The following is a 26,375-nucleotide window of genomic DNA, read 5'->3' as shown; positions in this document are numbered from 1 at the left end:
GCCTGCTTGGCCGTTGCCTTGGCAACTCGGGAGCAGGCAAGCACAACCCACAGGCAGCTCCCAGCATGGCCTGCTTGGCCGTTGCCATGGTTACCCAGGACTAGGCAAGCACCGCCTGCAGGCAGCACCCAGCACAACCTGCTTGGCAGTCACTGCGGTGTGGAGCAGGCAGGCCCTGCAGAGAACCACGGGGAGCAGGTCTAAGCTGTCAGTAGGACATCCCCTGATGGCTCCCAGATTGGAGAGGGTGCAGGTCAGGCTGAGGGACACCCCCCACACACACACGAATTTCATGCACTGGGCCTCTAGTGGGAAAATATAACAATGGAGCAAGGGGTAGCAACATAAAGGTAGGCAGACCTGTGAAGTATTATTGAAAGCATTCCAAGGTACGTGAAACAAGGATTCCTACTACTTCCTGCCTGTGCATCAAGGGAACTATGGGAAGGGGGAATTAATTATCTCCTTGTCCATTTCCTTTTTAATAAAATGGGGATAAAAATTAAGGTTGCCCTAGCTGGTTTGGCTCAGTGGATAGAGCATCGGCCCATGGATTGAAGGGTTGCAGGTTTCGATTCTGGTCAAGGGCACATGCCTCGGTTGCAGGCTTGATCCCTGACCCGGTCGAGGTGTGTGTGGGAGGCAACCAATTGATGTGTGTCTCTCATATCGATGTTTTTCTGTCTCTTCCCCCTCCTTTCCACTCTCTCTAAAAATCAATGTAAAATTATCCTCAGGTGAGGATTAACGGAAAAAAAAAAAATAAGGTTGATGAAAAGTAAGTGGAATTACATTGTGTAATTCATCCAGTACATAGTAGGTGCTCAATTCCTGTTGGCCTTTCATCATCTCTTCCCTTATAACTTCAGCTCTATTTCTGTTCTTTCAGGCTAGGTAAAATAGACTAACTAGAAATATGCATTAACTGGTATTTCTTGGGCCACCATAGTCTGAAGAAGCACAATCAGACAGTGTAATAGGAGAGGCTCTAACATGTCCTGGCTGCACCTATTATCTTCATGAATTCCCAGTTTGTAACTTTTTAGTAAGGCCTTTCTTGTGGCAGATTAAAGTTATCCATTTCTGAACTCTGTCTTGTACAGGGTGGGGCAAAAGTAGCTTTACAGTTGTTCATATGGAAAATAATACAAGAATAAACTGTTTATTGTATTCACAACTGCAAACCTACTTTTAAACCACCCTGTATTCTTGTTTCACCCTAGGAGATGTATTGGTGAAAATTCTACAACTTTTTAAAATTCTTCTGGGATTTTATTGGTTTTTCGACTTACATTTAAGTCTTTTATCCATTTAGAGTTTATTCTTGTGTATGGTGTATGTTGGTGGTTCCGTTTCTTTTCTTTTTTCTTTTTCTTTCTTTCTTTTTTTTTTTTTTTGCATGTACCTGTCTAATTTTCCAAACACCATTTATTGAAGAGACTGTCTTTACTCCATTGTATATACATGCTTCCTTTGTCAAATATTAATTCACCATAATATGTGGGTCTATTTCTGGGGTCTCTGTTTGTCCCATTGATCTGTAGTGTTCTGGTGGAGCCTTAAGGGTTAATTTTGTATCTTGCTACTTGTGCCAGTACCAGGCTGTTTTGATTAGATTGACTTTGTAGTATAGTTTGATATCCAGCATTGCGATTCTTCCAACTTTGTTCTTTTTTTTTTTTTCTTCAAGATTGCTGCGGCTACTTGAGGTCTTTTTGGTCCCATATAAATTTTTGGTGTATTTGTTCTAGATCTTTGAAATATGCCATTGGTATTTTAATAGGAATTGCATTGAATCTGTAGATTGCTTTGGGTAATATGGACATTTTAATTATGTTAATTCTACCAATTCATGAATACATTATATTCTCCCACTTGTTTATATCTTCCTCTATTTCTTTTTTCAATGTCCTATAGTTGTCTTAGTATAGGTCTTTTATCTTCTTAGTTAAGTTTATTCCTAGGTATCTTATTTTTTTCACTGCAGTGGTAAATGGGATTTTTTTAAAAATTTCTCTTTGGTGTATAAAAAATGCTATCGATTTCTGGATGTTAATTTTGTATCTTGCTACTTGGCCAATTCATTTATTAAATCTAATACAGTGAGCCCTCAATTTTGTGGACCTTGATTTAATATTCAGATTTTAATGGAAAAAATTCCGGGTCCATATACTATATGAGAAAATTAATATCATGTTAAACTTAAAATGCTTTTAACCAAGATTTACTTATAATTAAATTAACAAGTTATTTTTTGTTATTAATTTATTATTTTTAACAAATTATAGTGAATAGGCAATATGTTGAATAAAACACTGTAGTAATTTCACCAACATAAATAAATATTACATATACTACTGTAGTCTACACATTTAAATCCAAGAGTCACCTCTGGTAAACAGCGTTCAGTGAATGTTTAGCACATGGTCACACCATATTACATGTGGTAATTAGTTCTGTTGTCACGTGGCATGACTTTCTGCTTTAATTCCTGTCGGCCAATAATCTAATGCACACTAAACCAGGCCCCAGCTATGTGCATTTGTTTACTCGCAGTGACTGGTGAATACAAGCATTTACTAGACCTATTCAGTATTAATTTAAAATTATAGTAATGCACAAAGAAAGATTTTATGTGAAATTAAACTTTTCATGCGTACTTAATTTTAATTACACAAACATGTCTACATAAGTGAAAACATTAAACTAATTTGTCAATTTTTTTAATATACACAAGTGGATAACCTACCTTATTATATAACACACTTTCAGCTTTAACAGACACCCCCTTGCCTGAATTATTCTGTTATTTCGAGGTTTTACTGTAGCGTTCTGGTGGAGCCTTAAGGGTTTTCTATGTACAATATCATATCATCTGTGAATAATCACACTTTTACTTCCTCCTTTGCAATTTCTATGCCTTTTATTTTTTCTTGTCTTCTGATCGCTGTGGCTAGTACTTCAGTACTATGCTGAATAAGAATGGTGAAAACAGAGAACCCTGTCTCATTCCTGTTCTTACAGGAAACACTTTTAGTTTTTGCCCATTGAGTACAATGTTGGCTGTAGGTTTGTCATATATGGCCTTTATTGAGGTATGTCCCCACTTTTCTGAGAGTATTTATCAAAAATGGATGCTGGATTTTGTTGAATGTTTTTTCTGCATCTATTGATATGATTATGTGATTTTTATCCTTCATTTTGTTTATGTGATGCTTCGCACATATTGATTTGCAAATATTGTACCATCCTTGCATCCCTGGAATAAATCCCACTTGGTCTTGATGTATAATCTTTTTAGTGTATTGCTGGATCCAATTTGCCAATATTTTGTTGAGGATTTTAGCATCTATGTTCATCATGGATATTGGCCTATAATTTTCTTTCTTTGTAGTGTCTTTATCTCATTTGGGAACTAGGATAATGCTAGCCTTGTAAAAAGAGCTTGGAAGTCTTCTCTTCTTTTGATTTTTTGGAATAATTTGAGGAGGATAGGTGTTAGTTCTTCTTTGAACATTTGATAAAACTCACCTGTACATTTGTCTGGCCCAAGACTTTTGTTTCCTGGGAATTTTTCATTAGTTGTTATTTGACTGTTCAGATTTTCTGATTCTTCCTAATTGAGTTTTGGAAGGTTGTATATTTCTAGGAATTTGTCCATTTTGCTTAGGTTGTCCATTTTGTTGGCATAAAGCTAATTATAGTATTTTCTTACAACTCTTTGTATTTCTGTGGTGTCAGTTGTTACTTTGCCTCTTTTATTTCTGATTTTATTTGTTTGTGAACATTTATATTCCAGGTGATGTGTGAATGCTTTACATGTATTATCCGATATAATCTTCAAATGTTACAACTGACAGGATGTGTATTTTTATTTTATTTTAACAGATAAGCAAGCTGAGGTTGAAATAAAGTAAATAGCTTGTCCAAGTTCTCATAGTGGCATAGTAGAGACAAGATACAAGCAGTGCTTCAAAGTGACAGAGGACAGGCGAGGGAAGGAAATGGGCCGTGATTTTAAGTAGCTCATCCCCTATCACAGACTGACCTGAGCGAGCCATGGTTACTGCGTGATTTTGCCCTGTTCCAGTGTGTCATACTGAGTCCAGGGAGCAGGCAGCATTGAAATCTAGAATATGTATCATGTTTTCCAAACAGCACTAGTTTTATTCTCTTTACCAATGGGCTCAAAACTTCCTTCCTGGGCTTACAGACTCTTCAGAGCCAGCTGCACCAAAGCACTATAGATGTACAAAAAATTTCCATCTTTGGCTTTTTTTTTTTGGTTTGGCTGTTAGTGCGGTTCACTTTTTTTTCAGTTATCATACAGTATTATATTACTTTCAGGTATACAGCATAGCAAATAGACATTTATATACCTTACAAAGTGATTACCCCAATAAGTGTAGTTATTACAATATTACTGACTCCATTTTCCTTATGCTGTACTTTACATTCCCATGATTATTTTTATAACAAGCAATTTGTACTTAATCGCTTTCACCTTTTCCTGTGTTTTTGCATGTAAATTCTTTTTCTTTCTTCAACTTGCCTATGTTTTCTAAGCTTTTAATAATTATTGCATTACTTTGTCAACAGAAAAATACTAAAAATTATAAATGAATATTTCTTATTTTTCCTTTATTTTTATTGTTGACATTATTACAAATGTCCACATTTTTCCTCACTTTGCCCACTTCCACCCCACCCCCGGTTCCCTCTAATCATCACCACACAGTTGTCTACGTGTATGGTTTGCGTATACATGTTGTTTGGCTAATCCCTTCACCTTGTTTCATCCAGTTCCCCTTTCCTGCCTCCCCTCTGACAGCTGTCAGTCTATTCTATGTATCTATGTCTCTGTTTTATTAATTAGTTTATTTTGTCCATTAGATTCCACATATAAGTGAGAGCACACAGTATTTGTCTTTCTCTGACTGGCTTATTTCACTTAGCATAATAATCTCCAGGTCCATCCATACTGTCACAAAAGGTATCATTTTCTTCCATTGTGTAAATGTACCACAGCTTTTTTATTCATTCTTCTACTGATGGGCACTTATTTACTTGTCTATTGTAAATAACGCTGCTATGAACATAGGGGTGTGTATATTTTTTCAAATTGGTGTTGCGGGATTCTTAGGATATATTCCCAGAAGTGGGACTGCTGAATCAAACAGGAGTTCCATTTTTAATTTTTTTGAGCAATTCCACACTGTTTTCCATAGTGGTTGTACCAGTCTGCATTCTCACCAACAGTGCAATATGGTTCCCTTTCTCCATATCCTGGCCAGCACTTATTTGTTGATTTATTGATGGTAGACATTCTGGCAGGTGTGAAGAGATATCCCATTTTAATTTAAATTTGCATCTCTCTGATGATCAGTGACATTGAGCATTTTTTCACATGTCTGTTGGCCATCTGCATGTCCTTTTTTGAGAAGTATCTATTCAGGTCCTTTGCCCATTTTTTTTATTGGATTGTTTGTTGTGCAGAGCCAGCACAGCCAAGGGTTCAGTGAGCCTGAGGGGGCTTGGCAAAGGATTAAAGAAAAGACAAAGAGAATAAGCTGGGTCTAGATCAGTGATGGCGAACCTATGACACGCGTGTCAGAGGTGACACGCGAACTCATTTTTTTGGTTGATTTTTCTTTGTTAAATGGCATTTAAATATATAAAAAACATATCAAAAATATAAGTCTTTGTTTTACTATGTTTGCAAATATCAAAAAACTTCTATATGTGACACCAGAGTTAAGTTAGGGTTTTTCAAAATGCTGACACACTGAGCTCAAAAGGTTCGCCATCACTGGTCTAGGTGGATCTCCTGTGTCTGGCTGAGGCCACAGAGAGAGATCCAGAGGCAAGCTGAGCCTTTATTTTATAGCCAGAGGTAAACAAGGTAGTGGTCACCATAGTTACAATGTTCTTGTGAGTTTCACTTGTTTTGGCAGCACTTGCTGCATCTCCCACAACCCATTAGCTACCCAGATAGGATCTAGAGAGCATCATAAGGTCAAGCTTAATTATGCTAAGAGGGCTGTGCCCTCTAAGCTGGGACTTGTTTGTGGCTTTGCCAACAGGTCAGTCTGAGGCTTAACCCTATAGCCGCTCCCTGCAGTTTGTCTTCCTGGTGTTGAGTTATATAAGTTCTTTATATATTTTGGAAATTAACCCCTTATCAGATGTAACACTGGCAAATATGATCTCCCATACACTGGGCTTCCTTTTTATTTTGATACTGGTATCTTTTGCTGTACAAAACTTTTAGTTTGATAGAGTTCCATTTGTTTATTTTTCCTTTATTTCCCTTGTCCCAGGAGATATATCAGCAAAAGTATTGCTACGAGGGCTGAGATTTACTGCCTACATTTTCTTCTAGGATTTTTATGGTTTTGTTACTTAAATTTAATTCTTTTATCCATTTTGAGTTTATTCTTGTATATGGTGTAAGTTGGTGGTCTCGTTTCATTTTTATGCATATACCTGTCCAATTTTCCCAACACCATTTATTGAAGAGACCATCTTTAGCCTATTACCTCCTTTGTCAAATATTAATCGACCATATAGCATAGGTTGATTTCTGGGCTCATTGTTCTATTCCATTGATCTATATGCCTGCTTTTATGCCAGTATCAGACTGCTTTTATTAAAATGGCTGTAGTATAGTTTGATGTCTGGTGTAGTGATATCTCCAACTTTGTTCTTCTTTTTTAAGATTGCTGAGGCTATTCGTAGTCTTTTTTGGTTTCATATAAATTTTTGGAATATTTCTAGATCTGGTAAATATGCAGTTGGTATTTTAATAAGAATTACATTGAATGTATAGATTGCTTTGGGTAGTATGGACATTTTAATTATGTTAATTCTTCTAACCCATGAACAGAATATATGCTTCCACTTATTTGTATCTTTCTCAGTTTCTTTCTTCAATGTCCTATAGTTTTCTGAGTACAGGTCTTTCACTTCCTTGGTGTTTGATGCAAGTTTATGAAATAGGTTTGTATTACATATATACATACACACACATGCATATATATATTCACACTAATAAAAGAGAAACATGCAAATTAACCATCCCTCCACTATACCCACCAGCCAATCAGAGCGAGTATACAAATTAACCCAACAAAGATGGCAGCAGCCACGGTACTGGAGGCTTGGGTTGCCCCCAGAAACGGAGGAAGCCAAGCTTCCCACCCGCCCTGGCTGCCACTGAAGGAGAGACTGGGAGCCTGGGTCACTGGGGGGCGTGGCAAGCCTGAAAACTGCCCTCAGCCCTCACCCAGTCTGGCCAGGCACCCCAACGGGACCCCCCACCCTGAAGGGGCTCTGGCAAGCCTGAAAACGGCCCTCAGCCCCTTACCCAGGCTAGCCACACCCCCATGGAGTAAGAGTCCCCGCTGGGGGGCCTGGCCAGCCTGCAAACAGCCATCATCCCCTCACCCAGGCTTGCCATGCCCCCCCAGCGGGGACCGTCACCCCATGGGGGTGTGGCTGGCCTGCAAACCACCACAGGCCCCTCACCCAGGCCGCTTCATGCCCCAAGGAAACCCCCACCCTGATCCAGGACACCCTTCAGGGCAAACCAACTGGTCCCCACCCGTGCACCAGGCCTCTATACTAATAAAAGGTCAATATGCTAATTAGACTGGGAGACCTTCCAGGAGACCTTATGGACGTTCTTCTGGACAAAGCCATGGTGGCAGAGCCAAGGTAGAGGCGGTTAGAGGCCAAGAGGGGAGGGCAGTTGTGGGTGATCAGGCCATTGGGGGGGGGGCAGTTGGGGGTGAGCAGACCAGCAGGGGGGCCAGTTAGGGGCAAGCAGGCTATCAGTGGGGGTCAGTTGGGGTGATCAGGACTGTGGGGGGGGACAGTTTGGAGTGAGCAGGGAGGCAGTTGGGGGCGAGCAGGCCAGTGGGGAGGGGAGGAGGGGGCAAGCAGGCCAGCAGGGGGGGAGCAGTTAGGGGTGAGCACACAGCACGGGGGGCAGCTGGGGGTGAGCAAGCCAGCAGGCAGAGTTGTTAGGGGCAATCAGGCAGGCAGGCAGGTGAGCGGTTAGGAGCCAGCAGTCCCGGATTGCGAGAGGGATGTCTGATCGGGTTTAGGCCCGATCCCTGTAAACCAGCAGTAGGACATCCTTCGAGGGGTCCCAGATTGGAGAGGGTGCAGGCTGGGCTGAGGGACACCGGCCCCCTCCCTGCATGAATTTCATGCACCAGGCCACTAGTATATATATATATATATAGAGAGAGAGAGAGAGAGAGAGAAAGAAATGCTTATTACAGAAAACTTGGGAAGCATAGGAAAAGTGCAAAAGAAGTTAATCTCCCATAAAATCAGATATTTAGCCACTGTTAGTATTCAGTCTATTACCTTGCAATGTTTTTAGTGCCTACAAATACATTTTTATTACAAACATCATATTCTCTATGTACACTTTATTTATTTAGTAATATATCATGAAAACATTATGCTAAAAATATTCTTCTACCAAGAAGAAGAAATAAAAGGCATCCCAATTGGAAAGGAAGAAGTAAAACTTTCATTATTTGCAGATAACATGAAACTGTACATAGAAAACCCTAAAGAATCCATCAAAAAACTACTAGTTCCATCCATGCTGTTGCAAATGGTAAGAAAGAATTCCTTCTTCTTTTTTTTTTTTTTTTAATAAATGAATTCGGAAACGAAGCAGAGTATGAAATTAACACCCCAAAATCTATAGCATTTTTATGTACCAACAGTGAACTCTCAGAAAGAGAAATTAAAAACAAAACAAAACACACAGTCCCATTTACCATTGCAACAACAAAAAAAAATTAAGATACTTAGGAATAAACTTAACCAAGGAGGTAAAAGACCTGTACTCTGAAAACTACAGGATGTTGAAAAAAGAGATAGAGGAAAATATAAACAAGTGGAAGACTATACCATGTACATGGATTGGTAAAATCAACCTCATTAAAATGTCCATATTACCCAAAGCAATCTATAAATTCAGTGCAATTCCTACTAAAATACCAAGGGCATATTTCACAGATCTAGAACAAACACTCCAAAAATTTACATGGAACCAAAAAGACCCCAAATAGCCGCAGCAATCTTGAGAAAGAAGAACAAAGTTGGAGGAATCATAATACCAGATATCAAGTTACACTACAAAGCCACTGTAATCAAAACATCCTGGTACTGGCACAAGAACAGGCATATAGATCAATGGAACAGAGCAGAGAACCCAGAAATCGACCCAAGCCACTATGCTCAATTAATATTTGACAAAGGAGGCAAGAACATAAAATGGGGTCAAGACAGTCTCTTCAATAAATGGTGTTGGGGAAAATTGGACAGGAACATGCAAAACAATGAAGCTAGACCACCAACTTACACCATACACAAGAATAAACTCAAAATGGATAAAAGCCTTAAATGTATAACATGAAACCATAAAAGTCCTAGAAGAAACCATAGGCACCAAAATCTCAGACATCTCTTGTAGTAATATGTTTACCAATACATCTCCTAGGATAATGGAAACTAAGGAGAAAATAAACTAATGGGACTACATTAAATAAAAAGCTTCTGCACTGCAAATGAAACAATCAACAAAATAACGAGAGCCCACTGCACGGAAAAACATATTTGCCAATGACAAATCCGATAAGGGCTTAATCTCCAAAATATATAAGCAACTCATACAACTTAATAAAAGGAAGACAAACAGTCCAATTTAAAAATGGGCAAAGGACCTAAATAGAAACTTCTCCAAAGTGGACATACAGAAAGCCAAGAGAAAATGCTCAGTCACTAATCATCCAAGAGATGCAAATCACAAGGACAATGAGATACCACCTCACACCTGTCAGAATGGGTATCATCAACAAGTCAACAAACAACAAGTGTCAGTGAGGTTGTGGAGAAAGGGAACCCTAGTGCACTGCCGGTGGGAATGCAGCCTTGTGCAGCTACTATGGAAAACATTATGGAGTTTCCTCAAAAAATTAAAAATAGAACTGCCATTTTACCCAGTGATCCCATTCTAGGAATATATCCTAAGAAATCTGAAACACCAATCAGAAAGAATGTATGCACCCCTGTGTTCATAGGAGTGCAATTTACAATATCTTAAGATTTGGAAACAGCCTAAGTGCCCCTCAGCAGATGAGGGGATAAAAAAATTATGGTACATTTACACAATGGAATACTACACCACAATAAAAATAAATAAATAAATAAAAAAGAACTCTTACCATTTGCAGCAGTATGCATGAACCTGGAGAATATTATGCTGATCAAAATAAGCCAGTCAGAGAAAGATAAGTATCATTTGATCTCACTCATATGTGGAATCTAACAAACCAAATAAACTGATGATCTAATAGACCAGAGACATAGAAGCATGAACAGACTATTGAACCTCAGAGGGAAGGCAGGGGAGGGTGGGTGCGAAGCGATCAACCAATGAACTTGTATGCATTTAGGCATAACCCATGGACACAGACAATTGGGTGGTGAGGGCCGGGGAGGGGAGGGGTGGGGGGAGACGGGAGCGGGCTGGAAGAGGTTAATGAGGGGAAAAGGAGGACCTATGTAATATTTTTTTAATTTTTAAAACATAAGTTTAAAAAACCACACCTCATAAACACACACGCATACACACATAAAAATATTCTATTAACTGCTTTTGGGGAACAACTTGATAGCCATCATCTAATTATGCTGTAATTTAATTAACCTGTTCTTTCCCATTTTGTTTATTCCCATATTTTTTGCTAATGACTTTAATATGGCTTCTGCTCTTGTTGGTATGAAAATTCAATAATTGGCTATAAATTAACTCCTTGGCATTAATATCTATATCAGGGGTGGGAACCTTTTTTTCTGCCAAGGGCCATTTGGATATTTATAACATTATTTGAGGGCCATACAAAATTATCAACTTAAACATTAGCCTGCTATTAAGAGTTGCTTAGTTATTTGGCTACCTCAATAAAATTATAAATGACTCTTAAAAAAATTAGCCTGCTATATTTGGTCAAACATTTAGTTAACTCACCCCTTAATGCCTTGGGAGGGCCAGACCAAATGAATTCACAGGTCTTATACGGCCTGCGGGCCAGACATTCCCCTCCCCTGAATATGAAGAATAACTTTGGGATCATTTTCACTCAAATTATTACAGAATTTTAAGACCTTAACAGAAAAGATCTGATCATTCATCTAGACTGGACTCTGATGGACCAAATTTCTCCTGGGGCTTTTCTGACAGGTAAACCACCCTCTGCTCAAATACCTCCATAACTTGGCACGACTCAGCTCCTCTTTCTGTGTTCCTATATTGGGCATAAGAAGCTAGATTCTGAAAAATAGATTTTGAAAACTTGCTTCCGAAACGTTTAGTAGCCCGATTTGAGAATCTGGGAAGGAAGTTAGAGACAGGTTGGCAGGCAAGATAGCACGGAGTGCAGACTTAGCGAATAGAAGCCAAGTAATCTATAATAATAAAAATGTAATATGCTAATTAGACCGGACATCCTTCCAGACGAAGCCGGAGCTGCAAGGGAAGCTGGGTACCCAGTGCCTGCCAGCGGCCAGAGGGAAGCCTGGGTCCCAGATGCCAGAGGGAAGCCGGTGCCGGCAGCCGGGGAAAGGAAGGCCTACTCTTGCACGAATTTCGTGCATCAGGCCTCTACTTATTATAGACAGGCCGAGAGAGTTCTCTGATTTACAAGATACAGTTATTCTAATTGATTTCTGCATACTTGTGGATAGGGATCTGCCCTTTTCCATTTATTTTTCACTTGACAAGTAAGATATGAAATGTTCCATGCCTTTCTAATTTAAATGTTACACATGTTGAGAACTGACCTTGCCAGCCACTTTAAGCCTGACCAAAAACATTACACATTGTTATTAGCCTTCATCATCTGGTTAGAGCCAACATGTTGTATGGAACTGTATAGGAATATAAATCTCCTTTATAGCATAACCTATTTCTGCCATAAAGTAGATGTGATGAGAAGGCAGCTACGTTTCCTTGGTAAGTTGCTCTCGTCAGCTGATCAGGCCAAGGATGCTCATTGAGAGACTTCTTAGGAAGTGAGATTCATGCTCTTGAGGATCTTATGATTAAGCTGAGGGGGAAGACATGTGGATAAATAATACAAGGCAGTATGTGAAAATTTTACCTATGCTAAGCTCAGAGGGAGCTTAGGGGATAAACAGAACATTACCTCACAGCCCGCATTTGGGGCTGTGAATGATGTCCTTGAAGCCATATGCACCACATTCAACCTGCAGGCTGGGTAAGCCATGCGTCTCACACACGTGCACTGCTATTTTCCAAATTGTAAATCCAGCAATGCTTTTAAATGAATTCTTGTCTTATGATATCTATTGTAGCCCCACCCCCTTCTAGTTTGTTTCAACATCTGCCTACAAAAATGGGTGGCTACCAGGCTCAGTTCTTCTCAGGTGTCTCTGTACCTGAAGGTTGCTTGGGCCAAGAGAAGAGTTTTCTCATAAATGCTTAATGAAATTACTTGGAAAGCTTTCCCTCATAATGGAAATAAAAAAAATAATAGCTCACACTTTTCTTTCAGCCATTTTTTGGTTATCAGGGACTTCAAGATATTTCTGTATATGTGGGACACGTGAGCTAGTGGTTTTCATATTTAGTTTGTTTCAAGGTTCACTCAGCATCATCCTCTTTTAAAAATTGACTATTTAGTAGACAAGGTGGCTGTAAATTATTAGAGAATTCAGAAATGAAAATCTTACTCTAGGGCTGTTATTAGGTAAGAAATTTTTCTTTTCTTTGTTCTCTGGATGATTATTAATAGTAACCAATTGGTCTTCTCTAATGTACTCTGAAACAATTAGTACAGTTTGTAGCATTTTACAAATTATATATCTTTCTCATGACTCATAGCCTTTGGGGTCTTTTAAGATCATTCTGGGTAGTAGCAACATATAGTCTAATGACTTCTATTATGGTGACAAAATCACGAGAGGATAGTCAAATATCTCTAAACATAAAACTCACCTTTATATTTATATTATGGCTTGTATTCATGATAAATAGGGTGCTAGTTGGATTGCTAGGTAATTCAAAATTGTTATTTTTTTCCGAAAGATTTTTGCCTGTACTGTTTTAAAACAAGATGGAGAAGGAAAGCAGTAACTTGTAGAATTTAAAAAGGTATATAAACAAAAAATTCTTTTGGAACTCATACTTGAGGAAATCCCATCAAAATAGTGAACACCTTTCATGAACTGCCCTGGGAAGCGGTCTTTCTCTGGAAGGAGGCCTTCTTTCCTTCCTATCCCCCAACTGATGGCTGTGTGTTCCTGCTTTCTGCTGCACTGTGGGTAGGCTCTCTCACTTCCTCACTCTTCCTGCTTTGAGGCTTCTTCACATAGCAGACCCCAAATGAGGAAAGTTTTATTTGCTGAAGCAAGAGGCCAGACTTGCTTCCAACTCCTGCTGAGCAGTACACCCTGACACCACCTGTGCCAACAAGAGAGGAAGCTCAAGGCCACTGCACCCAGCAGGCCCAAAGTGCCTAAGTCCACAGTGAGATGATAATGAAACACTGATAGGGGGATCGTAATCTCCATTCTGTATATGGGGGCTCTCCCATTCTTCACCCTCTTTCATAAATTCCCACCAATAGTTAAATCCACAGACAATTGTTTGTGGTGTTAAAATTGTTGAACATCTCTTATAGCACTTCCTTGCTGTGTTTGTCCCATTTTAATTCTATATTCCTCCATCATCTATTAATCTCCATTTTATTTTATTTTTGTTTTTTAGTCACTTTTTATTTTTCAATTATAGTGGACATATACTATTATATTAGTTTCAGATGCACACCCCAGTGATTAGAAATTATATAACTTACTAAATGATCACAGTGATAAATCTCCTACCCATCTGACATCATACATAGTTGTTGTTTTTAATTAAATCTCTATTGTTTAAATTATAACATATGTCCCCTTTTTCCCCCCATTGACCCCTTCTAGCCCAGCCCCGCTCTGCCCACCTGCCTTCACCAGCCTATTGTCTGTGTCCAGGGTTTATGCATACAAGTTCTTTGGTTGATCTCTTCCAACCCACCCACCTACCCCTGCCCTCCCTCTGAGATTCCATAGTCTGTTCTATGGACTGGATCTGTTTTCTTCATCAGTTTATTTTGTTCATTAGTTTCCACATATGAGTGAGATCATGTGATACTTGTCTTTTTCTGACTGGCTTATTTCACTTAGCATAATACTCTCTAAGTCCCTCCATGCTGTCTCAAAGGGTAAGAGATCCTTCTTTTTTATTACTGCATAGTACTCCATGGTGTACATGGACCACAGCTTTTTTATCCACTCATCTGCTGATGGGCACTTGGGCTGTTTCCAGACCTTAGCTATTGTAAATTATGCTTCTATGAACATAGGGGTGCGTTCATTCCTTCTGATTGGTGTTTCTGATTTCTTAGGATATATTCCTAGAAGTGGGATCACTGGGTCAAATGGCAGTTCCATATTTAATTTTTTGAGGAAATTCCATACTGTTTTCCACAGTGGCTGCACCAAGCTGCATTCCCACCAGCAGTGTACTAGGGTTCCCTTTTCTCAACATCCTTGCCAATACTTGTCATTTGTTGATTTGTTGATGATAGCCATTTTGACAAGTGTGAGGTAAGACCTCATTGTCGTTTTAATTTGCATTTCTCTGATGATCAGTGACTTAGAGCATTTTTGCATATGTCTCTGGGCCATCAATGTGTCCACTTTGGAGAAGTGTCTATTTAGGTTCTTTGCAAATTTTTAAATTGAATTGTTTATCTTTCTTTTATTAAGTTGTATGAGTTCCTTATATAGTTTGGATATTAACCTTTATCGGATGTATCATTGCCAAACATGTTCTCCCATACAGTGAGCTTCCTTTTCATTTTATTGATGGTTTCCTTTGCTGTTCAGAAGCTTTTTATTTTCATGTAGTCCCATTTGTTTATTTTCTTTTTAATTTCCTTTGTCCTAGGAGATGTACCTGTAAACGTTGCTATAAGATATGTCTAGTGTTAAATAAAAGTGGCGAAAGTGAACATCCCTGTCTTGTTTCTGTTCTTAGGGAAAATGGTTTTAGTTTTTGCCCATTGAGTATGATGTTGGCTGTAGCTTTGTCATACATGGCCTTTATTATGTTGTGGTATGATTCCTCTATTCCCACTTTGCTGAGAGTGTTTATAAAAAATGGGGTTAGATTTTTTTGAGTGCCTTTTCTGTGTCGTCTAATTGATAGGATCATGTGATTTTTGTCTTTCACTTTGTTTATGTGATGTATCACAGGTATTGATTTTCAAATATTGTGCCTGCCTTACAAACCTGGAATAAATCCAGCTTGGTCATGGTGTGTGATCCTTTTACTATATTGCGGAATCTGATTTGCTAATATTTTGATAAGGATTTTATCAACTATGTCCATAAGGGATATTGGCCTATAATTTTCTTTGTAGTGTCCTTATCTGGTTTTGGAATTAGGATAATGCTGGCTTCATAAAAAGAGCTTGGAAGTGTTCCTTCCTCTTGGGTTTTTTGGAATAGTTTGAGGAGGATAGGTGTTAGTTGTTCTTTGAAGGTTCAAGAAACCAACTCTGTGAAGCCATCTGGACCAGAGCTTTTGTTTGCTGGAAGTTTTTTTTTTTTATTAATCCTTCTATGTTACCAGTTGTTATTGGCTTATTCAGGTTTTCTGATTCTTCCTGATTCAGTTTTGAAAGATTGTATTTTCTTAGGAATTTGTCCATTTCATCCACATTGTCCAGCTTGTTGGCATATAATTGTTCATAGTATTTTCTTAGAATCCTTTGTATTTCTGTGGTCTCAGTTGTTACTTCACCACTTTCATTTCTGATTTTATTTATTTTAGGTCTTCTCTTTTTGGTTTTTGATGAGTCTTGCTAAAGGTTCATCAATCTTGTTTACTTTTCAAAGAATCAGCTCTTAGTTTCATTGATTTTTTTGTATTGTTGTTTTAGCCTCTGTGTCATTTATTTCTGCTGTAATCTTTATTATTTTTTTTCCTTCTACTTACTCTAGGCTTTTGTTATTCTTCTCTCTCTAATTCTTTAAGTTGTAGGATGAAATAGTTTATTATTAATTTTTCTTGTTTTTTGAGGTAGGCCTGTAAAGCTATGAACTTCCCTCTCAAGACTGCTTTTCCTGTGTCCCTGAGATTTGGGGTTGTTGTGTGTTCATTTTCATTTGTTTCCAGGAAGTTTTTTTATTTATTTCCTGATCTCGGTAACCCATTCATTGTTTAATAACATGCTATTTAACCTCCTTGTGTTTGAATGTTTTTAAATATTTTTACTGTAGTTAGTTTCTAATTTCATTCCATTGTGATCTGAGAAGATGCTTGATATAATTGCAGTCTTCTTGAACCTGTAGAGATTTGTTTTGTGTGCTAACATGTGGTCTGTCTTTGAGAATGACCTATGTGAACTTGAGAAGAATGTATATTCTGCCGCTTTGGTGTGAAATGTTCTATAAATGTCAATTAAAGCCATCTGATCTGGTGTGGCATTTAGAGTATCTGTTTCCTTATTAACTTTTTGTCTGAAAGATCTATCCAGCAAAGTCAGCGGGGTGTTAAAGTCCCCTGCTATGACTGTATTGCTGTGGATCTCTCCCTTAAAATCCTTTAGAATTTTTTAAAAAATATATTTTATTGATTTTTTTATAGAGAGGAAGGGAGAGAGATAGAGAGTTAGAAACATCAATGAGAGAGAAACATCTATCAGCTGCCTCTTGCACATCTCCCACTGGGGATGTGCCTGCAATTAAGGTACATGCCCTTGACCAGAATCGAACCTGGGACCTTTCAGTCCATAGGCCGATGCTCTATCCACTGAGCCAAACCGGTTAGGGCTAGAAGTTTATATATATATATATATATATATATTTTTTTTTCTCCTTAGGTGCTCCTAAATTGAGTGCATATATGTTTTACAGGGTTATAGTCTCTTGTTGGATCGATCCCTTTAGTATTATGTAGTGACCTTTATTGTCTCTTGTGATGGCCTTCATTGTGAAGTCTATTTTGTCAGATATGACTATTGCTTCTCCAGCTTATCTTTTTGTTTCCATTTGCACGGAAAAATTTTTCCAACCCTTTCCTCTCATCCTGTTTTAGTCTTTTGTTCTGACGTGGGTCTTTTGTAGACAGCATATAGTTGGGTCATGTTTTTGTATCCACTCAGTCATCCTATATCTTTTGATTGGAGCATTTAATCCATTTACTTTTAAGGTAATTATTGATATTTATTTATTACCATTTAAATTCTTTATGTTTGTCTATTTCTTCTTCTCATTGTAGCAGTTCTTTTAGCATTTCTTGCAATGCTGGTTTGGCCATGATAAACTCCTTTAGCCTTTGGTGATAAACTTGTTTAGTCTTTTTTTTTTGTCTGGGAAGCTCTTTATTTCACCATCTATTTTAAATGATAGCCTTGCTGGATATAGTAATCTTGGTTTCAGATCCTTGCTTTCCATTACCTTGACCACTTCATGCCATTCCCTTCTGGTTTGTAAAGTTTCTGATGAGAAATCAGCTGACAGCCTTATGGGTACTCCTTTGTAGGTAACAAATTGTTTTTCTCTTGCTGCCTTTAAGATTCTCTCTTTTCTTTAATTTTTGGCATTTTAATATTTGATGTGTCTGAGCATGGGCCTGGGTTCTTCTTTCTTGGTACTCTTTGTGCCTCCTGACCTTATGTGACTCTTTCCTTCAGCAGGTTAGGGAACTTTTCTGCTATTATTTCTTCAAAGACATCCTCTCTCCCTTGCTCACTTTCTTTTCCTCAAGTATTCCTATGATGTGAATGTTATGTTTTATGCAGTCCCACAGCTCCCTTAAGCTGCCCTCCTGTTTTATAATTGTTTTTTTTTTTTTGGTTCTCTGATTGACTGATTTTTTATAACCTATCTGCCTAATTCAGTGATCTGATCCTCAGCTTCTCCTTATCTGCCTGTATTCCTTCAACTGCATTCCATATTAGCGCTGTGTCATTCTTCATAGTTACTATATCTTTTCAAATGCTATTGAGCATCTTTGCCATTATTATTCTGAACTCTATGTCTGACAAATTTCTTATCTCCATTTCATTTAGCTCTTCTTCTGGATAATTCTCTTGTTCTTTCATTTGGGGCTTTCTTTTCTTTCTTTTTTGTCAACCCATTTTGGCTGCCTCTTTGGGTTTATGTCTGTGTGTTAGGTAGATCTGCTAATACTACCAATCTCTAGTGCTGGACAATGTTAGATGCTGTTTGTGACTGGCCCTGAGTACCCTGATTAGAGCTATCAGCAATCCACAGCTTGTAGCTCTCTGTGCTGAGGCTGGGTATCTTTGGGAAGGACCAAGATGTGCACTGTGGTCTGCTTTTCCTAGACGTGGCCCCAGAAGGAAATAAGGCAAACTCAAAGCCTCCAGAGACCCACTCTGCCTGCAATCTGATTGTATTCAGGCTTGATTAGCCTCAGATTATTGGTCACAGGGTGGGGCTACTTGTGCTGGACTTAAAGCTGCCCAAGAGAGGCTAAGCTGTAAACCAAGGCCAGATGCTACTAGAGTCATGTCTGGGGCCACTTAGCAAGAGGTATGGTGTACACAAAGGCCAGATGCTGCTTATTTGTGTGATTTTAGGGAAGTCTGAAGCATGAGGCAATAAAGGCCAGTTGTATGGAAGCGCCTCTGAAAACAGCTTGGATGGGCCCACAAGTTGCATGGGGCTCAGTCTGAGGGACTCACCATGATGGGATGAATATTGTGAGCCAGATTGATGGAGACTCAGATATGGCACCTGCCTGTTAGCTCTTTGCTCTGGGGGATAGTGGGGAGAAACTTAGCAAAGGAACAATGGCTTCTACCTGCACTTTTCTCTGGCAGAAAGCTGCACTGTCTCCACCCAGCTCTTGCCCTGTTGCCAGACAATCCAGTTTCTCCCCATATGTCCCTGATTCATTTTAAGGTGCTGCCCTGGTGCTGGAGCTTTGAGGAAGAGAGTTCGAGTAATCTGTGCACAGGCCCTTTAAGAGGGACTTCCTGGGACTCCAGCAGCCCTTTATCTCCCTCAGCCTCGATCTCCGCTGGTTTTTACAGCCAGAAGTTATGGGGCCTTCTCTTCCTGGCACTTGAACCCTGGGCTGGGAGGCCTGGTGTAGGCCTGGGACCCCTTGCTCCTCAGGGGGCCCTCCACAGCCAAGATATCCCTCCTAATTTTTATCTGCCACACAATGGTTGTAGCACCAGCTCATTCCATATCTCTGCCCCTCCTACCAGTCTCAGTGTGGCTTCTTCTTTAAATCCCTTTGAAGGGCTTCCATTCAGCTAGATTTAGGTGGTTCTGAATGATGGTTGTTCTGTGGTTTAGTTGTAATTTTTGTTAATCTCCACTTTAAAGGCAATGCATAGGTTCATGTGATGGTGGTTGGTGGTAGTTGTGTATGTGTATGTGTGTTGGGAACAAATGGGGAAGGGAGCTAATGAGTAATAAATGGAAGGTCAGGAAGCAGGAAGAAGTTACTATTTTCAAATATAAAATAGCATCCTAAATTTGTTTCCCTTTCTGTCCTAAACACAAAAAACTACAAATGGGCAATTAGTGTTTTTTGAGCCTCCAGGAAGAATATTCATTCTTGCCCTGTACCACCTCCTTTGTAGAAGATAGGAGTGAAGAGGTGTAAGCTGGGAACCCTCCAGTCTTTGGGAAAGGACCTAAAAGAACATTGTACTTTGGAGTCTACTAGTATACTGCTCCCCTGCCTTGGGTCTTCCTATGCTCTGGCTGCTACCCCTCTTCCCTCCAGCATCTGAGCAGTGATGGATGGTGCTTTTCACAGGACTGGGTCCTTCTCCTTGATAGACCAGTATAGAAAAAGTAATGGGCAGTGCTAGTCAATCTTAAATCTCTCTAGCTCAGCTGGCTTAGTTATATAGTTTCTTAACTTTCATGTGTCCACTTTATATATTTTCATTCTGGTGCACATCTCTCCATCATCATTTTTTGGTAAAAAATTATACTAGCATGCCAAATTATTGCATCTTCTAAATTTTCCTTTTTGTTGTTTGTCTATATTTATCTGTTTGTTTGCAGTATCAGAGCCTTAAAGCCTCTGATCTTCACTGTGGTAAACTAGTACAAGTCTAATTACCTATTAGCAAACTTTGGATTGCTGGATGTTTTAGTTGTTGCCTTCAAATGTAGTAATGGGGTTGCAGGTTTGATGAAATGCTTATGAGTGGTGGCTTTAGGAAAATCAAGCTTTCTGTTTTCAGTATTGAATTCCAAATGACTGTGTATTAATGCATCTGTCTCCCGCTTTTTTATTTCAGTACCTACTAGAAATGAAAAGCTTAATTCTACCCCCAGAACATATCCTGAAGAGAGGGGACAGTGAAGCAATAGCATATGCGTTCTTTCACCTGGCACACTGGAAGAGGGTGGAAGGGGCTTTGAATCTTTTGCATTGTACGTGGGAAGGCAGTAAGTAATTTTCTTTTTTTGAAACATTTTTTAAGAGCATGAAAAGATGCTAAAACTGTTTTTACCCTGATTGTCTATGATGAATAATGATTTGCACATCAATAGCTGTTCCTCTTTGTGTATTCATCACTGTGAGATGGTTAATTACTCAGGCTCTCCATTTCCTTGGTGGTGGTGGGTGTTACTATGGTGGTGCCATCTCAGCAGCTCAAAAAGGCAAGTTTCTACAGCATATGCGATGAGTTTGGATGCTCCAGCATAGGAGCATCCTACCAGCTGAAAACCCTCTTTGGAGACTTGGACAACCCCATGCCATTGTGGGAATCTTTGGCCTGGTGTTAGGTCTTGTGCTGGACTCTTATTACCACTTCTCAATGGACTTTCTGGATGGGTTAGCTAATGAGCCACAGTTCTCCTTTACTAGAGTCAGGTGGCCAAACACAAATGAGCAGCAGTTCTGCTTCAGAACAAGAGCAACGGCCATTGGACCCTGGTGTTCAGTGGCAGATTATGTTAGACTAGAGTCCTGGTGCACCAGTGGAGTCCCAGTAATGGATTCGTACACCAGTGGAGTCCCTTGGCCTGGCCTGCGGGGATCAGGCCGAAATCAGCTCTTCAACATCCCCAAAGAGATCCCGGATTGCAAGAGGGCCGAAGGACCCCACCAGTGCACGATCCGAGCTGGGGAGGGACTGCAGGAAGGCTCCAGGATGTGTCCGGCCCATCTCGCCCAGTCCTGATGGGCCGGATCCCAGCAGCAAGCTAACCTACCAGTTGTAGCATCTGCCCCCTGGTGGTCAGTGTGCATCATAGCAACTGGTTGAACAGTTGAACAAGTTGAACGGTCGGACACTGAGCATATTAGGCTTTTATTATATAGGATGGCTGTGATTAGCTCCCATCATTCTGTGTAAGAAGAGGCTCTGATGTGGGTGAGATGTGCCCGTGCCCTGGAGAAGTTCTTGTCTAATTCGGTTTAGTAACCAGTAGCAGCTGCCCAGTGGTTCTTGAGAAGGGAGAAAGTCTTTGGGGTGGAGTGGTCATGTGTAACCTTACGGATCATGTGAGATTGAACCAAGCCTTGAAGAACTGGGCCAGCAAGGACACTGGGAGAATGCAAATTAAAGGGAAAAACCCAAGACTGTGGATTACTGGACATGTGTTTTGACACTCTGTTATCACTAATTTAAGCAAAACAAGTTTGACATGTAGAATGAGGTTTTTTTCCTCCTTTCCTGGGGAAACAAAACAAATATTAGAGTCTTCTGTTAATTTTTTCGTAGTTCCTCCCTACTCTTATCAGCTTTATTAAACTTGAATGTCTCTTTAATCCCTTTAACTCTGTTTGTCTTAGCTGCTTCCATTTTTATTTTTATAATCTGCTCTTCCCTCTTCCTGTCCTTCCCTAACCTAATAGGAATCTAAATTAGAGCAGGAAGAGGGCAGCAGTGGGAGGAGCCAAATGGGATGGAGTAAAAGTGAGTTTATAGGAATGGATGGGACTCAAGTTGATTGAAAGTTGTTTGTTTAGTTGTTTTGAAAATATTTCTTTAGAGAATTAATAGTTGGTCTACCTAGATAATTTACCATTTATAGCATAAGGGGTGTTGATTTGATTGATGCTTCTACCCCCACCCACTCTGTAAGTGCATTAACATATTCCAGGTGTTGTGGGCTGGTATTTGGATGTGTTAGGACAGCACACTCTACTCAGGCATGTGTGGACACATGTACAGTCCCCCTTGGCTTCGGTCATTGTTGCATTTAAGATGTTCTACCCAAATAAGACAAAAGGAATTTCTATTTACACACATACACACACACACACACACACACACACACACACACCAAAAAACAAACAAACAGAAAAATCCCAGCAAGATTGAACATGAGAAGCCTCAACCTAGTTGTGGATAAATTAAATGCACAGATTGACTTACCAAACAAGAACATATTCCTACATCGGCATTTTGGAAACATAGTAATAGAAGCTTATCAATTGGATCCAATTGAAAAAAAGTTGTCAGTTCTATAGAAAAGATCAAAAAGGGTGCACAGGGGCAAGAAGTGAGAGAGATGCTGTTAGGAATGGCATAACTAAAAGAAATTCTATGAGAACTAACTGGAAATTCTGTTTGGAAATTATTTACCCATATTAGCATTTAACAATGGACAGATGCTTTGAATCAACAGGAAGGACAATGAGATTTCAAGAAATGTGATGTGACATAGTGAGTTCCAAAATCAAACAAGGGAATGTAATTATTAGCGTAAAAAAAAGATGAATTTTTATACGTAAAACAGTATGGCAAGGCAACGAGAGACCTATAGGAAAGGGAAATTCTGCTCCTGGTTCTTACCGACCAATAGGAACCACTCCAGGGAAGTTACACTGCATTTCAGTTTTCCAAAAGAGACCTGTGAGAGTGCTACTAGCTACCAAATGCCTGTGGAGCACCAAGACCTTAAAGAGTGTTTGTAGAACTGGGTAATTCTACAGAGGGTTTGCAATTCCATCATGTCATGCATTCTTTCTGGTAAAGTTCTGAGTCAGGCAGGGCAGAGTTGTCCATCTTGGTTGCTCAAGAGAGGAACAACCCTAGCCAGTTTTGCTCAGTGGATAGTGTTGGCCTGTGGAATGAAGGGTCCCAGGTTCAATTCCAGTCAAGGGCATGTACCTCTGTTGCAGGCTCAATCCCCAGCCCTGCTTGGGGCGCATGCGGGAGGCAACCAATTGCTGTGTCTCTCTCATGTCAAACATTTCTCTGTCTCTCCTCTCCTTCCCATTCTTTATTAAAAAAAAATCAGTGGAAAATATTCCTTGGTGAGGATTAACAAAAACAAAAAAATAAGAGAGAGGAACAGAGCCCTAACCAGTTTGGCTCAGTGGATAGGGTGTCGGCTTGCGGACTCAAGGGTCCCAGGTTCGATTCTGGTCAAGGGAATGTACCTTGGTTGCAGGCACATACCCAGTAGGGGGTGTGCAGGAGGCAGCTGATCGATGTTTCTTTCTCATCGATGTTTCTAACTCTCTATCCCTCTCCCTTCCTCTCTGTAAAAAATCAATAAAATATATTTTTTTAAAAAAAAAAAAGAGAGAGAGGAACAGATAAATTGAGTAGAATGACTTGTTGAATGTCATGCAGCCATTGTTGGTGGAGTCATGATATAAACCTAAGTTCACTTTACCTTCACTCCTCTTTTCTATAATATCAGCTAGTTATGCCTTCCTACATAGAAAAAGGATAAGCGGACCAGTTATCTTTGAAACATTTGCATAAGCCCTCAACTTCTACTTAACTACTTACAGGCTGTATACTTACTCCCTTCCTAGTGTTTATAAGGTTAATCATCCTATCTAATAAAAGACAAAAAGGGTAATTGACCATACCTTCGCTACTCTTCCCATTGGCTAATCAGGGTGATATGCAAATTAACCGCCAACCAAGATGGCGGCCAGCAGCCACACAGCTGAAGGGAGCAGGAGGCTTGCTTGCTCCAGTGATGGAGGAAGCCAAGGTTCCCCGCCTGCCGCAGCCCTGCTCTAAGCTCCGAAAGCAACAAAGATTCAATTATAGAAGCTAAACAAACCCCAGATAACTGCTTTCAGCAGGCCGTGGCCTCAGAGCTGGAGCCGGCTCTCAGCTCCAGTGACAGCAACGAAGTTTTAATTATAGAAGGTAAATAAATCCCAGAATTAAAAAAAAAAAAAAGAAAAATAGGAGAGGCTGGGAGCTTCAGTTGCTGGCTAGTCTGAAAATGGCCCTCAGCCCCTCACCCAGGCTGGCCAGGCACCCCAGTGGGGACCCCCACCCTAAAGAGGGTGTGGCCAGCCTGAAAACAGCCATCAGCCCCTCATCCAGGCTGGCCAGGCACCCCAGTGGGGACCACCACCCTGAAGGGGATGTGACTAGCTGCAAATAGCCATCAGCCCCTCACCCAGGCTGGCCAGGCACCCCAAGCGGGACCCCCACCCTGATCCGGGACACCCTTCAGGGCAAACCAGCCGGCCCACACCCGTGCACCAGGCCTCTATCCTATATAGTAAAAGGGTAATATGAAAACTGACCCTAACAGCAGAAAGACTGAGAATGACTGGTCACTATGACACACACTGACCACCAGGGGGCAGATGCTCAATGCAGGAGCTTCCCCCTGGTGGTCAGTGCGCTCCCACATGGGGGAGCTCTGCTCAGCCACAAGCCAGGCTGATGGCTGCCAGTACAGTGGTGGTGGTGGGAGCCTCTCCTGCCTCAGCAGTGCTAAGGATGTCCGACTGCAGCTTAGGTCTGCTCCCCGCTGGCAAATGGACATCCCCCGAGGGCTGCCGGGCTGCCAGAGGGATGTCTGATTGCCATCTTAGGCCCAATCCCCCAGGGAGCAGGCCTAAGCCAGCAGGTGGTCATCCCCTGAGGGGTCCCAGACTGCGAGAGGGCACAGTCCGGGCTGAGGGGGACCCCCCACCCCCGAGTACACAAATTTTTGTGCACCGGGCCTCTAGTTTTATATAAAACCAAATTTTTTGTTGTTGAATACTGACTTAAATATTTTAAATGTAGAATGAGCCCATTTTTATTAAAAAAATAAAGAAATCCAATTGTAAACAAAGGAAAGAGACTGGAAATTAAGACATCTTTAAATAAATTTTAAGTGTTTTTCCCTTCATATTTGTATTTTTCAAATTTTATGCAAGGATATATATTTTCTACAAGCATAAATATGTATATATTAGTGGCCTGGTGCATGAAATTCGTGCATGAAGGGGGGCGTCCCTCAGCCCAGCCTGCACTCTCTCTGATCGGAGACCCTTTGGGTGATGTCCAACTGCTGGTTTAGGCCTGACACTGTGGGATCGGGCCTAAACCGGCAGTTGGACATCCCTCTCACAATCTGGGACCACTGGCTCCTAACCACTCACCTGCCTGCCTGCCTGATTGCCCCTAACTGCCCTCCCCTGCCGGCCTGATCTTGCCTCCAACTGCTCTCCCATGCCAGCCTGATCTCACCCCCAAAAACAAACAAACAAACACTTCTCTCAGATTTGGTTCTGTTTGGTCGTTTTCTGTGCCAATCAGTGTCAAAAGCTCCGCCTCCTAGGCAGCCATTGGCTCCTCACAGTTGGCCCAGATTTGGTTCTGATTGGTCAGTTTCTATGCCAGTCAGCGTCTCTGGGCCTATCAACAGGGCATGATCAGAAGGGCGGGGCTGATCAGCAGCCCAGTGGAGGCTTGGAGAGAAATGGAGGCACGGCTGCTGGTCAGACTGTGAGAGAAAGAGAGAGGCAAGTGCTGATCAAAAGCTGCCACAGAAGCAATGGATCAGTCCATGCTTCTCCCTTCAGGCCTCTCTCTGGCCCTGATTCACAGCCCCCTCAGCAGTCAGTGCTGGGGCACCATGCCTGCAGTCAGCCGTGGCAACCCAGCACTGGCTGCAGGACTGACTTCCAGTTGGTGGAGCCTCAGTCGTTACTGGTCGTTATGACCCAGGGTTTTATATATTAGGGTATGTGTGTGTATATACACATATATGTTAATTTTAAAAAATAATCTTTCATTACAAGCAACTTGGTCTTTTTTACAAACAAAGCTATAAATCAGTCATGCAATTTAGATGAAAGAATACCATTCCAACTCCACACAATTGTGTGCAATCCTTTGCCATTACTTCTAGATCAGTGTCCAAAGTTAAATGGAAACATCAGAGCTCTGGGTTTTGTTTCATTTTAATTTATTTTTTAGTGAGGTGTAATCGACATCTAAGGTATTAGTTTCAGGTATACAATGCGATGATTTCATAATCTATAGTAATAAAAGGGTAATATGCTAATTAGGGCA

The 26,375-nt window shown here is 40.5% G+C and overlaps 1 protein-coding gene across 23 annotated transcripts in view; it reads left to right on the top strand.

Annotated features, from left to right (window-relative positions):
- Positions 1-26,375, top strand: part of ST7 (suppression of tumorigenicity 7) — a 314,766-nt gene that overhangs the window by 270,935 nt on the left and 17,456 nt on the right. For 18 of the 23 annotated variants that reach the window (XM_036328872.1, XM_036328887.1, XM_036328876.1 and 15 more), the window contains one exon: positions 20,391-20,541. The exons of 3 other annotated variants lie outside the window; for them this stretch is intronic. In XM_036328872.1, the coding sequence (XP_036184765.1) occupies positions 20,391-20,541 (151 nt within the window). Of the gene's footprint in view, positions 1-11,182; positions 11,270-20,390; positions 20,542-26,375 lie in introns of those variants that run through there. 2 more of the 23 variants (XR_004970974.1, XM_036328893.1) reach the window with 2 other exon arrangements.

Source organism: Myotis myotis, unplaced genomic scaffold (assembly GCF_014108235.1).
Source record: "Myotis myotis isolate mMyoMyo1 unplaced genomic scaffold, mMyoMyo1.p scaffold_m19_p_11, whole genome shotgun sequence".
NCBI lineage: Eukaryota > Metazoa > Chordata > Mammalia > Chiroptera > Vespertilionidae > Myotis > Myotis myotis.
This window is presented reverse-complemented; position numbering and strand designations above follow the sequence as displayed.